We start from the raw sequence: 15,014 nt of genomic DNA, 5'->3' as shown, positions 1-15,014 counted from the left end.
TAGTAAATTTCGATTTAATAGGTTAATGCAGGTCAGGATGCTTTGAAATTTAAATAAATTCAGCAGGGAATAAACACCCCATGTGCCCCTTCCCATCATATTCCTAACATTAAAGAGAGTAAGCCATAAGCATTACATAAAAAAAGTATAGACCTATAGCTATGCATTACAATGTCAAGCATAGTAAGCAGTAAGCACTTCAAGCTACTTTAAAGCCCGCCAATTATCTCCCATATGGTTAGGGATAATCAACTCTGCGTTAAGATCTCTCGCCAGCTTTCCTTTCCGAAACAGGTCTGTTTTAGTCGGAATGGCAGTAGAGACTTTGCTTCATAATCCTTTCTTACAGAAGAAATCTCGCTGGTTTTACTGTCTTGAATCAATGAGCCAAAATCGTATATATGCCTACTTTCAGCCATTATGACTTCAAGATATAAATAAGCAAATGCCATAGTCATGTAATTATAATTTTGAAGGTTTGAAGATTTATAACGCTGGCTCAAGTGCACCAGTCAGAATGAAATTTTGGTGTTCGTGGGCACAGAATAGATACATATGTATCTATTCTGTGGCTTAAGTGCAACAGTCAGCAGCGATTTCCCACCGTGACGTAGGCTAAAAAACAATGAAATTCGTGACGTTTAGGTGGTTCACTCGGCCAAAGAGACTCGGGACTGTTGCACCAACTGGTGCACTTTTTCCCCACCGTGACGTAGTGATTCACTCATTGAGTTCTATAAGACCATTCTATTCACTATCTAGCCACCGTGACGTAGTAATACAAATTCAGCTCAGTGTAGCTGGATGATGAAACAAATTTTCGCTAAAAATTTCGACACATAAAAACGCCATATTTAGCGACGCATTTTTTAATTATGCGGCTGTAATCAAAATGATACTCACATTTAAACAATCCAGGAAGGTTTTTAACAATATTTCTCAATCATCAATGTACATTTGTTGTCAATATATTGTCAGCGTTAAGGTATTTAAAGCATTTAGAAACTATAAACGTTCCAATCTGATATATTTCTTGCATTTTGCTCGTATTGATTGTAAGTTATAATATGTTGTGAAAGATTAACTATTCAATTTTATGACTGATGTACTTGCATCAGTTGCAACAGCCTGGATCCGCCCCTGCATGGTCGTAAGAACATTTTACTAGAGAGGCACTGTAAGTTTAAGTTTAAAAGAGTGAAGAGAATGCTCACAGTGTTAAAGTGTTTACAAGAATGTTTTAGAAATATAAAGTATACAAGTTTTTGCCTGGCAGGTTTAAAGGTAGACATGTACATAAAGGTAAACACAAAGGTAGGCCTAACTAAACGTAGACGTAAATGTCGGGAAATTCAAGTTGCGAGAAAGGAAATTCAGGCTGTGGTTGAAACTTGAAAGTGATCTATTTTTTAAAGATACGTGTGCCACGTCAGCAGTCATTATCATATCAATGGCTATATGTAAATTCACTGCAGCTGAGCAGTTACAACAACAAAAAATTACTCGAGTAAATTTCATGGTTTGAATTGAAAATTTCATGAGCATTAGTGTTTTTGATGACAAAATAATGCTTTAGTGTTGAAGTAGTGTTGTTTCTGATCGTACATCAGCTAAAACGTCTTTGTAAACATCTGTAAAAACAGACGTATTTACCATATTTAAATTGTCAACATCCGCTTATCCCAAAACCTCTTCGATCATGGCAATTATATTATTAGCTTGATGAGGAAGTGTTAAGATTCCTTGGAATTGTCAGGATCACTGTTAGCAAAATAGATCAAAGAATAGATTTTCTGTGGTTATATTTGTATTCAAGTGCGGACGTTTGAAGAATTTTGGATGCTTCTGAGTCGAAGCTGTAAAATTGGCCCGTCGGTAACAGTGGCAATTTTGTTCTCCTTGTTTAATACACTGATTATTATTGTGTATTTAGGTACGTCTTTTTATTTAATACTAGAAAGTATTATGTACGTTGTTTAGTTTGACTATATAGGTTTATGTTTTGCTCAGTTACGAAGTTTTTAACGAATTGGTACACCTAGTAGTCCTGACAATTTGACGTGCGTGTCATTGTTTCTGTTCATTATTAGTAATGCCAATGAAGTTGAATTTATTTTTACTAATATAATGAACAAACGAATGAATGTTTGAAGATTAATAATTTCTCATGTAGGTATACATATTTATCCGTCCTGCTACTTGTAAACTTCATGCATTTTTAGGTACACTTCATTACAAAGATGGGAGTTTAAATCCCGGTACTTTGCCTTGCCCTACTTCAAACTTGATGAGTCATGGAGAAGGTTACATTATATATATATATATATATTTCTTTCATTTGGCAGTTCTTTATTTTCTTGCATCATTCAAATGAACATACAACGACATGCTGCTGATAACAAAACTAATGGCAGTCAATCCCCATTCATTAGTTAGGAGTTCAGCTTCATGGTTTGACATGAAGACCACTAAAATGAAACTTATTGGCGAGCCCGATTTGTTTCTACTTCAGCGAGTCCAATAAGCTTGTTTTCACTATTTTCTTCTACTACAAAGATTTTTTGAATGAAATTATTTTTTTGAAGAAAATAATAGTATTTTTAATTGTACCATAAGATGCATTGATAACTAGCGAAAATCAGTGTATTAAATTCAATAAATAAATAAATAATAGTGTATTAAATAGACATATATAATATATAACATGGAAACTTAATTTACAGGTGAACAACATTCTACCCAAATTAAAGAAAAAATTCAACAAGTATTGGTGGTGAATCAGAATGAGTTAGACTCATTTGGTAAGAGTTGTAAGTACATAATGTAAAGAAAGAATACCTAAAATTATCATTTTGTGTTGAATACTATTCAAAAGTATAAAAAGTATTTCCTGAAAAGTATTTATTGAACAACTGATTCAGTATAATTAATTGCAAACATGTTGAAGAATTTAGACTAGAAAATATATGACAATGTGAATTTATACTTTAGTCTACAGGTCTTTCCAAGGAAATAAGCTTCAATTGATAACTTTATGTTTGATGTTTAAATAAAGATATCAATTTATTTATTCATTCTTGCTTGTTCATTCATTTTTCATCATCAGATCATTGATTTTTAGACTTTGTTTTATTTTTCCAATTATAACAAAATGTTTGCTAAAATCTTACTAAATTAATGACCTAACTTCATTGCTGTAATGTATTATTTTCTTGCATCTTAGTCAATACAGGCTCAAAATAATGACTTATCAAAATTACTTGTTGACCAGCCAATTTATTAACCTGTTGGTGATTTTCACCATCTATATATTCAAATCTTCCCCCAGATTACCATATTAAGGTGATACAACAGAATGTAATGGATACTTTGAGTATCAAATATGAGAATCTGTATTAAGAAGAATGGTGTTTTCATGGTACCTGGTGCAAGTCACATGTATTAGTGACTGCTCAAAAACTGATGATGATTGAGCTGTAATGAAGTTGACCTGTCTTCTTGATTGCACACATTTTCTCTGTTATTTTGAGTCCGGCAATATTTTTTCTAAATGATATAGTTCAACTAACAATCTTATCTTTTCCCAGAAAAAGAATTCAAGGAAAATAATTCAAACAACAACCGCACAGTGAAGACATTGTTTAACTTAAGTAATAAAGCAAACTTGTTAAAACGTAAAAACAATCTTCAACATGCTAAAGACAAATTAAAGTTTAATGCCAATCTAATGAAAATGATTGGGCACAGTCCAGTCAAACCTGGTAAGTCAAAGTAATATGCAATTACATAAAATGTCAATACATGGACGTTATGACTACTGAATACATGGATGTTATAACTTATTGAATACATGGATGTTATGACTATTGAATACATGAACGTTATGACTATTGAATACATGGATGTTATGACTATTGAATACATGGATGTTATGAGGATTGAATACATGGATGTGTTATGACTATTGAATACATGGACATTATGACTATTGAATACATTGACGTTATGACTATTGAATACATGAATGTGATGACTATGGAATACATGAACGTTATGACTACTGAATACATAAATGTTATAACTATTGAATACATGGATTTTATGACTATTGAATACATGGATGTTATAACTATTGAATACATGGATGTTATGACTATTGAATACATAAATGTTATAACTATTGAATACATGGATGTTATGACTATTGAATACATGAACGTTATGACTATTGAATACATGAACGTTATGACTATTGAATACATGAACGTTATGACTATTGAATACATGAACGTTATGACTATTGAATACATGGATGTTATAACTATTGAATACATGGATGTTATGACTACTGAATACATGGATGTTATAACTATTGAATACATGGATGTTATGACTATTGAATACATGGACGTTATGACTATTGAATACATGGATGTTATGACTATTGAATACATGGATGTTATGACTATTGAATACATGGATGTTATGACTATTGAATACATGGATGTTATGACTACTGAATACATAAATGTTATAACTATTGAATACATGGATGTTATGACTACTGAATACATGGATGTTATAACTATTGAATACATGGATGTTATGACTATTGAATACATGGATGTTATAACTATTGAATACATGTATGTTATGACTACTGAATACATGGATGTTATAACTATTGAATACATGGATGTTATGACTATTGAATACATGGATGTTATGACTATTGAATACATGGACGTTATGACTATTGAATACATGAACGTTATGACTATTGAATACATGGACGTTATGACTATTGAATACATGGATGTTATGACTATTGAATACATGAACGTTATGACTATTGAATACATGGACGTTATGACTATTGAATACATGGATGTTATGACTATTGAATACATGGATGTTATGACTACTGAATACATGGATGTTATAACTATTGAATACATGGATGTTATGACTATTGAATACATCGACGTTATGACTAATGAATACATGAACGTTATGACTATTGAATACATGAACGTTATGACTATTGAATACATGAACGTTATGACTATTGAATACATGGATGTTATGAGGATTGAATACATGGACGTGTTATGACTATTGAATACATGAACGTTATGACTATTGAATACATGGACATTATGACTATTGAATACATGGACATTATGACTATTGAATACATGAACGTTATGACTATTGAATACATGGACATTATGACTATTGAATACATGAACGTGATGACTATGGAATACATGAACGTTATGACTACTGAATACATAAAAGTTATAACTATTGAATACATGGATTTTATGACTATTGAATACATGGATGTTATAACTATTGAATACATGGATGTTATGACTACTGAATACATGAATGTTATAACTATTGAATACATGGATGTTATGACTACTGAATACATGGATGTTATAACTATTGAATACATGGATGTTATGACTATTGAATACATGGATGTTATGAGGATTGAATACATGGACGTGTTATGACTATTGAATACATGAACGTTATGACTATTGAATACATGGACATTATGACTATTGAATACATGGACATTATGACTATTGAATACATGAACGTTATGACTATTGAATACATGGACATTATGACTATTGAATACATGAACGTGATGACTATGGAATACATGAACGTTATGACTACTGAATACATAAATGTTATAACTATTGAATACATGGACATTATGACTATTGAATACATGAACGTGATGACTATGGAATACATGAACGTTATGACTACTGAATACATAAATGTTATAACTATTGAATACATGGATGTTATGACTACTGAATACATGGATGTTATAACTATTGAATACATGGATGTTATGACTATTGAATACATCGATGTTATGACTAATGAATACATGAACGTTATGACTATTGAATACATGGATGTTATGAGGATTGAATACATGGACGTGTTATGACTATTGAATACATGAACGTTATGACTATTGAATACATGGACGTTATGACTATTGAATACATGGATGTTATGACTATTGAATACATGGACGTTATGACTATTGAATACATGGACGTTATGACTACTGAATACATGGACGTTATGACTATGGAATACATGAACGTTATGACTACTGAATACATAAATGTTATAACTATTGAATACATGGATTTTATGACTATTGAATACATGGATGTTATAACTATTGAATACATGGATGTTATGACTATTGAATACATAAATGTTATAACTATTGAATACATGGATGTTATGACTATTGAATACATGGATGTTATAACTATTGAATACATGGATGTTATGACTATTGAATACATGGATGTTATGACTATTGAATACATGAACGTTATGACTGTTGAATACATGAACGTTATGACTATTGAATACATGGATGTTATAACTATTGAATACATGGATGTTATGACTACTGAATACATGGATGTTATAACTATTGAATACATGGATGTTATGACTATTGAATACATGGACGTTATGACTAATGAATACATGAACGTTATGACTATTGAATACATGGATGTTATGACTATTGAATACATGGATGTTATAACTATTGAATACATGGACATTATGACTATTGAATACATGAACGTTATGACTATTGAATACATGGACGTTATGACTATTGAATACATGGTTGTTATGACTAAACATTGACTCTTTTTGTGCCCTTAGTTGACATTGTTATTGGTATTCCGACGGTAAAGAGACAATCAGAGGAATATCTTACTTCAACTTTGCGTCAATTAGTAAATTTTCTAAATACGGACGAAAGGAAGCAATGTCATATCGTAGTATTTACTGCAAACCGTGATGGCGATGGCAACGAAAGAACGGCCGAGTTTATAAATCAACAGTTCGCGAATGAAGTTGAATTGGGTTTAATACAAGTCATCAAACCAGACAAGTCGTTTTATCCAAAATTAAAGGATCTGCCTTTGCTATGGAAAGATAAACCAGATCGGGTGTATTGGCGTTCAAAGCAATGCATCGATTATGCCCTTTTGTTTCTTTATTGTCGAAATCTAGGAAAGTACTACCTCCATTTAGAAGATGATGTTTCCATATCTCCATCTTATTTCAGGGAAATGAAAAATTTCATTGTTGCTCGCGGTTCTACACGCTGGTCAACTTTACAGTTTGGTCCGGGTGGCTTTATCGGCATGCTTCTTAAAACAGTTGACCTGGATCGACTGGCGCTATTTGTAAAGATGTATTATTGGGTCTTTCCTGTTGATATGCTTTTCCGACATTTTAACGAAATTTATTTGTTTGGAAATAGTCCCCGTAATGTGTATAGTCCCCCTTGTTTCAAACATCTTGGAAAACAGTCTTCTCTAAAAGGCCAAACTCGTAAGATCGACGATGATATCAGTAAAATTATGAAATCAAAGCCAAGCAGAAGACAATATACTAATGCAGAAAATCCTAGTGCGTTCCTCTCTACAAGTATTCGAACCGTTGAACAAAATACGATAGATCGACCATATAGGAAATTGAACGTCGGATATTTTTGGGGTAGAAATGTCAATGTTAATGATTTCATCTTACTGGACTTTGTGAAAAAAGTGCGCCTGGCTCGAGTGATTTTCGATAGCGGAGCCTCGTTTGCCCCGATCGACATTTTAGCAGATGCAAAGCTAGAAACTGCTCACTCAACGGTGACAGATGACTGCTTAGCTGAAGGCTCCATTTTGTTACCAAGATCCATCGCGAATGGAATTGTGGATTCTGGCTGGTTGAAAAATGTAGAGTATTCAGTGAAATGTATCAAAATGACGATAACAAAACTGAATTTGGATGAACGTGGTAAGCCAACATTGTTGCTGATAAAAGAGATCGCGGTTTGGACGAAATGATTTTGCTGGAATTAATCATTAATTGTGATTATTTATGTTTTTTTACTATTTGAAATGTGTATGTTATTAAAATGGGTTGTTTTAAACAGTAATTTTTGATTTTCAGTTGCTTGAAGCAGGCAGTGGCCTAGCAAACTCGTTAATTGTGAGGGCACAAATCTGTTGAAAACAATGGATTTCATAGGAACGTAATGCGGCAGAATATATGAATATGAATATATGAATACCCCAATTAACGAGTTTGCTACCTCACTGGAAAGAGGTGGGAAACTTTTTGACTGTGATTTCTTGATTTTCTTCTCAAACTTAAGTAAACAGTGAGAAACACTCTTCATATGAAGAGGATTACCAACCAGGTGTCTCTATTGGGAATTGAACAAACTAATTTCATAAATGCGATCCATTGTAAATCCTGGGGCTTTTTCTCCGATAGTTATTTGTCCCGGTCGTAGACTACCCGGTTAATGCCAAAGCACGCAAAGACGTGTGGGATGTCCTCTCTCATCTCCTCCATTCCAACCATAGATATAGGCGTCCAATGTAAAGCTTTTGGCTTTAGCTGAGAGTGTAGCCGAACGTTTGGCTACTTGCCGCTTATTGTATGGTTGTGCGTGTCGATCTAATATGAACTTAGCAATGTACAACAAACCAGCTCTCTTAGCATTGTCTCCATTTAGAGGTCTGTCAACTGATTGGAACACAGACGTGAATGAAAAGTTGGCAATTGTGTACGCTTGTAAAATTTGTGAACATAGATCATCGAAAGTTTTTAGTAAACTTGCTTACAAGAAAGGTGTTGTTGTCGTCAAGTGCCCTTCTTGTCAAAGTTATCATCTTATCGCTGATAATCTTGGTTGGTTTGGTGATAAAAATAGGTATGATTTTGTGTTTATAAGCGTAGTGTGTTAGAACTAGTAAGTAATAAAGCTGCTTATGTTGAAGAATATATTCATGAAGGCGTTATGCTTCTGTGACAATTTCAACAGTAAAATGAGGCTAGCATTAGAGGCTGCATTTTATGTCCTTGGATAAGTTGGTATATATACGTATCACAGTAACAGAATGCAGCAAATCCAGTGATTCTGGTCTAGAATTGAGTGATTGGCCAATCGATTGTCATGAGAAATTTGATTGTGAAATATAGAAGCTAAAAAATGTGTTAGAAAACTTGACCGATGATGGCCTGAGTAACTATTGTCAAGCTTTGTTGAAAAGTTCAAATGTTTGTTTCTTGTTGCATAATAATATATGAAATTTGCAATTATCACCAATGAGAACATTAAAATTAGACGTTTTAGAATTTACAAAATTAAAGTATATTCTTTTTTGAGCCATTGCTTGTTCTCTTTGTCTTATTAGAAATATCGAAGACATTTTACAAGAGAACAAAGATGCTGTGAAAAGAGAATTGGACGATTCTAGTTTTGAAATTTTAACAAAATTTTTATTCGACATTAAAACGTGAACATAAATATAATGAGCAAAATGTTTATAACATGAAAAAGTTTGTTATTCAAACATTATTTACATCAAAAAGTTTTCTATGAAAAAAGTTGTTGTCTGTGTTAAGTAAAGCAAATGTTTGCCCCAGAAAACTTTTATTTGTTTACTTGAAAATTTTTTGTGACACATCTCTGTTTACACTAAATCTAGTGGTAGAAACATTGGTATCAAAATCCGCAATTTTGCTTGCTGTTGTCATGTTTATCCTAGGGATCATGACATATAATTAAATGTTTTATGGTTGGATGCTCTTTTGACATCAAGAACAAGATGCCTAGCATCGACTGTAAAGTGGAGAAGAGGGATCTTGACCGCCTACCCTGTAAAGGATAAAGGTCATAAAGTGTAGTCAAAGAAGAAGGGGGATCTTGACCACCAACCCTGTAAAGGATAAAGGTCATAAAGTGTAGTCAAAGAAGAAGGGGATCTTGACCACCAACCCTGTAAAGGATAAAGGTCATAAAGTGTAGTCAAAGAAGAAGGGGGATCTTGACCACCAACCCTGTAAAGGATAAAGGTCATAAAGTGTAGTCAAAGAAGAAGGGAGATCTTGACCACCAACCCTGTAAAGGATAAAGGTCATAAAGTGTAGTCAAAGAAGAAGAGGAAGTCATGCTTACTCCAGGGCTGATGCCAATTGACCCCAACTTTAAAGTGTCAAATTTTCCTTACCTTTTTTTTGTTTGGTAAATTGGGACACTGTCTGTTCTGACCAATGTCATATCTAGCATTTAGATCTGCCAACATTAAAAGAGCTAAAAACTTAAGATCTCAATTTTTCCTCTGCAAAAAACTGGAGATAAGACTGTGGAAAGCAGAAATATATAACCATGGTCGTAAGAACATTTTATTAGAGAGGCACTGTAAGTTTATGTTTAAAAGAGTGAAGAGAATGCTCACAGTGTTGAAGTGTTTACAAGAATGTTTTAGAAATATAAAGTATACAAGTTTTTGCCTGGCAGGTTTAAAGGTAGACATGTACATAAAGGTAAACACAAAGGTAGGCCTAACTAAACGTAGACGTAAATGTCGGGAAATTCAAGTTGCGAGAAAGGAAATTCAGGCTGTGGTTGAAAGTAATCTAATTTTTAAACATACGTGTGCACGTCAGCAGTCATTACCATATCCATGGCTTTATGTAAATTCACTGCAGCTGAGCAGTGACAACATCAAAATATTAGTGTTTTTGATGACAAAATAATGCTTTAGTGTTGAAGTAGTGTTGACTGTAAAGTGGAGAAGAGGGATCTTGACCACCATTCCTGTAAAGGATAAAGGTCATAAAGTGTAGTCAAAGAAGAAGCGGGATCTGTAAAAACAGACATTTACCATATTTAAATTGTCAACATCCGCTTATCCCAAGACTTCTTCGGTCATGATCAATTATATTATTAGCTCGACGACGAAGTGTTAAGATTCCTCGGAATTGTCAGGATCACTGTTAGTAAAGCAAAATAGATCAAAGAATACATTTTCTGTGTTTATATTACTACCGTGAAATTGGCACCACATTGGGCACCACATTCAACACAACATTCATCACAACATTCATCACCACATTCAACTAAAATTTATCATTCAAAATGATAAATCAAAAAATCGTCTTTAAAACACGTTTTCCATCAAATACAACAGTAAAAAATAATTCTTAACTGTTTATTACTATTTTACAGTCCTTAAACATCAGAAAAATGTATAAAAGTCAAGAAATTGAAGAAAACACTAAGATTTATATTACAGTGTACTTTCCATTTCTCTTAAATAGCCTATAATTTAAAAACTACACGGTAGAATTTTTTTAAACTTGGCCAGAATATAGATAATTATATTGTCTAAAATATATCCAAAATCTGGAGGTGGCACAAAAATAAATGATAGAAAATCATCGACAAAGTCGGATGACACGAATGCGCGTAATATAATCTTATATATTTAAGTTAAGAATTCCGGTTCTTTAACAAACAAAGCCTTATAAATAGAAAACTACACGGTAGAAATTTTTAAACTTGGCCATATTGTAGATATTCTTATTGTCTATGACATATCCAAAATCTGGAGGTGGCACAAAAATAAAAGGAATAATATTCCTTGAGAATGTACTCTGGTATTAACCGTGAAGTTGGCACCACATTCGACAAACAGCTCTATAGCTAAAAAACTACACGGTAGAATTTTTTTAAACTTGGCCATATTGTAGATATTCTTATTGTCTATGACATATCCAAAATCTGGAGGTGGCACAAAAAAATAAATGATAGAAAATCATCGACAAAGTCGGATGACACGAATGCATGTAATATGATCTTATATAATTACGTTTAGAATTCCGGTTCTAAAACAAACAAAGCCTTATAAATAAAAAACTACACGGTAGAATTTTTTTAAACTTGGCCAGAATATAGATAATTATATTGTCTAAAATATATCCAAAATCTGGAGGTGGCACAAAAATAAATGATAGAAAATCATCGACAAAGTCGGATGACACGAATGCGCGTAATATAATCTTATATAATTAACTTCCTATATCCATGTAATTTTTCAAACAAAGGCCTATAAATAAAAACTACACGGTAGAAATTTTTTAAACTTGGCCAGAATATAGATAATTATATTATCTAAAATATATCCAAAATCTGGAGGTGGCACAAAAAAATAAGTTGTAGAAAATCATCGACAAAGTCGGATGACACGAATGCGCGTAATATAATCTTATATAATTAACTTCCTATATCCATGTAATTTTTCAAACAAAGGCCTATAAATAAAAAACTACACGGTAGAATTTTTTTAAACTTGGCCAGAATATAGATAATTATATTGTCTAAAATATATCCAAAATCTGGAGGTGGCACAAAAAATAAATGATAGAAAATCATCGACAAAGTCGGATGACACGAATGCGCGTAATATAATCTTATATATTTAAGTTAAGAATTCCGGTTCTTTAACAAACAAAGCCTTATAAATAAAAACTACACGGTAGAAATTTTTAAACTTGGCCATATTGTAGATATTCTATTGTCTAAAATATATCCAAAATCTGGAGGTGGCACAAAAAATAAATGATAGAAAATCATCGACAAAGTCGGATGACACGAATGCGCGTAATATAATCTTATATATTTAATTTAAGAATTCCGGTTCTTTAACAAACAAAGCCTTATAAATAAAAACTACACGGTAGAAATTTTTAAACTTGGCCATATTGTAGATATTCTTATTGTCTATAATATATCCAAAATCTGGAGGTGGCACAAAAATAAAAGAAATAATATTCCTTGAGAATGTACTCTGGTATAAACCGTGAAGTTGGCACCACATTCGACAAACAGCTCTATAGCTAAAAACTACACGGTAGAATTTTTTAAACTTGGCCAGAATATAGATAATTATATTGTCTAAAATATATCCAAAATCTGGAGGTGGCACAAAAAAATAAATGATAGAAAATCATCGACAAAGTCGGATGACACGAATACGCGTAATATAATATTATATAACTTCCTATATCCATGTAATTTTTCAAAGAAAGGCCTATAAATAAAAAACTACACGGTAGAATTTTTTTAAACTTGGCCATATTGTAGATATTTTTATTGTCTATAACATATCCAAAATCTGGAGAGTGCACAAAAATATAAAAGGAATAGTATTCCTTGAGAATAAACCGTGAAGTTGGCACCACATTCGACAAACAGCTCTATAGCTAAAAAACTACACGGTAGAATTTTTTTAAACTCAAGTATATTATAGAATTTTATATTGTCTAAAATATATCCAAAATTTGGAAGTGCACAAAATATAAATGATAGAAAACATCGACAAAGTTGGATGACTCAAATGCGCGTAATATAATCTTGCATAAATAAGTTAAGAATTCCGGTTCTTTAACAAACAAAGACCTATAAATAAAAAACTACACGGTAGAATTTTTTTAAACTTGGCCATATTGTAGATATTCTTATTGTCTATGACATATCCAAAATCTGGAGGTGGCACAAAAAAATAAATGATAAAAAATCATCGACAAAGTCGGATGACACGAATACGCGTAATATAATATTTAATAATTAACTTCCTATGTCCAGGTAACTTTGCAAACAAAGGCCTATAAATAAAAAACTACACGGTAGAATTTTTTTAAACTTGGCCATATTGTAGATATTTTTATTGTCTATAACATATCCAAAATCTGGAGGTGGCACAAAAATAAATGATAGAAAATCATCGACAAAGTCGGATGACACGAATGCGTAATATGATCTTATATAATTACGTTTAGAATTCCGGTTCTAAAACAAACAAAGCCTTATAAATAAAAAACTACACGGTAGAATTTTTTTAAACTTGGCCAGAATATAGATAATTATATTGTCTAAAATATATCCAAAATCTGGAGGTGGCACAAAAAAATAAATGATAGAAAATCATCGACAAAGTCGGATGACACGAATGCGCGTAATATAATCTTATATAATTAACTTCCTATATCAATGTAATTTTTCAAACAAAGGCCTATAAATAAAAAACTACACGGTAGAATTTTTTTAAACTTGGCCAGAATATAGATAATTATATTGTCTAAAATATATCCAAAATCTGGAGGTGGCACAAAAAAATAAATGATAGAAAATCATCGACAAAGTCGGATGACACGAATGCGCGTAATATAATCTTATATATTTAAGTTAAGAATTCCGGTTCTTTAACAAACAAAGCCTTATAAATAAAAACTACACGGTAGAATTTTTTAAACTTGGCCATATTGTAGATATTCTTATTGTCTATGACATATCCAAAATCTGGAGGTGGCACAAAAACAAAAGGAATAATATTCCTTGAGAATGTACTCTGGTATTAACCGTGAAGTTGGCACCACATTCGACAAACAGCTCTATAGCTAAAAAACTACACGGTAGAATTTTTTTAAACTTGGCCATATTGTAGATATTCTTATTGTCTATGACATATCCAAAATCTGGAGGTGGCACAAAAAAATAAATGATAGAAAATCATCGACAAAGTCGGATGACACGAATGCATGTAATATGATCTTATATAATTAACTTCCTATATCCATGTAATTTTTCAAAGAAAGGCCTATAAATAAAAAACTACACGGTAGAAATTTTTTAAACTTGGCCAGAATATAGATAATTATATTATCTAAAATATATCCAAAATCTGGAGAGTGCACAAAAAAATAAGTTGTAGAAAATCATCGACAAAGTCGGATGACACGAATGCATGTAATATGATCTTATATAATTACGACTTTGTCGTAATTACGACTGTGTCATCCGACTTTATCGATGATTTTCTATCATTTATTTTTTTGTGCCACCTCCAGATTTTGGATATATTTTAGACAATGAGAATATCTACAATATGGCCAAGTTTAAAAAATTTCTACCGTGTAGTTTTTTATAAGGCTTTGTTTGTTAAAGAACCGGAATTCTTAACTTAAATATATAAGATTATATTACGCGCATTCGTGTCATCCGACTTTATGGATGATTTTCTATCATTTATTTTGTGCCACCTCCAGATTTTGATTATATTTTAGACAATATAATTATCTATATTCTGGCC

The 15,014-nt window shown here is 32.1% G+C and overlaps 2 protein-coding genes across 3 annotated transcripts; both read left to right on the top strand.

Annotated features, from left to right (window-relative positions):
- The first annotated feature begins 912 nt into the window (after window positions 1-912).
- Window positions 913-8,008, top strand: LOC124452689 (alpha-1,3-mannosyl-glycoprotein 4-beta-N-acetylglucosaminyltransferase A-like). 2 transcript variants are annotated; one of them, XM_047003283.1, is made up of 5 exons: window positions 916-1,933; window positions 2,223-2,303; window positions 2,724-2,801; window positions 3,588-3,761; window positions 6,733-8,008. In XM_047003283.1, exons 1-5 carry the CDS (start codon window positions 1,840-1,842, stop codon window positions 7,914-7,916), a joined length of 1,611 nt encoding a protein of 536 aa, XP_046859239.1. In that variant the 5' UTR covers window positions 916-1,839; the 3' UTR covers window positions 7,917-8,008. The 2 variants fall into 2 exon arrangements, with proteins under 2 accessions (XP_046859240.1, XP_046859239.1); XM_047003284.1 differs by lacking the exon at window positions 2,223-2,303 and having other exon boundaries at window positions 913-1,933.
- Window positions 8,009-8,416: 408 nt separating this feature from the next.
- LOC124452701 (DNL-type zinc finger protein-like) lies at window positions 8,417-9,843 on the top strand. The gene is made up of 2 exons (XM_047003302.1): window positions 8,417-8,791; window positions 9,276-9,843. Exons 1-2 carry the CDS (start codon window positions 8,541-8,543, stop codon window positions 9,379-9,381), a joined length of 357 nt encoding a protein of 118 aa, XP_046859258.1. The 5' UTR covers window positions 8,417-8,540; the 3' UTR covers window positions 9,382-9,843.
- The last annotated feature ends 5,171 nt before the right edge of the window (window positions 9,844-15,014 follow it).

Source organism: Xenia sp. Carnegie-2017, unplaced genomic scaffold, assembly GCF_021976095.1.
Source record: "Xenia sp. Carnegie-2017 unplaced genomic scaffold, XeniaSp_v1 HiC_scaffold_25, whole genome shotgun sequence".
NCBI classification, from domain to species: domain Eukaryota; kingdom Metazoa; phylum Cnidaria; class Anthozoa; order Malacalcyonacea; family Xeniidae; genus Xenia; species Xenia sp. Carnegie-2017.
This window is presented reverse-complemented; position numbering and strand designations above follow the sequence as displayed.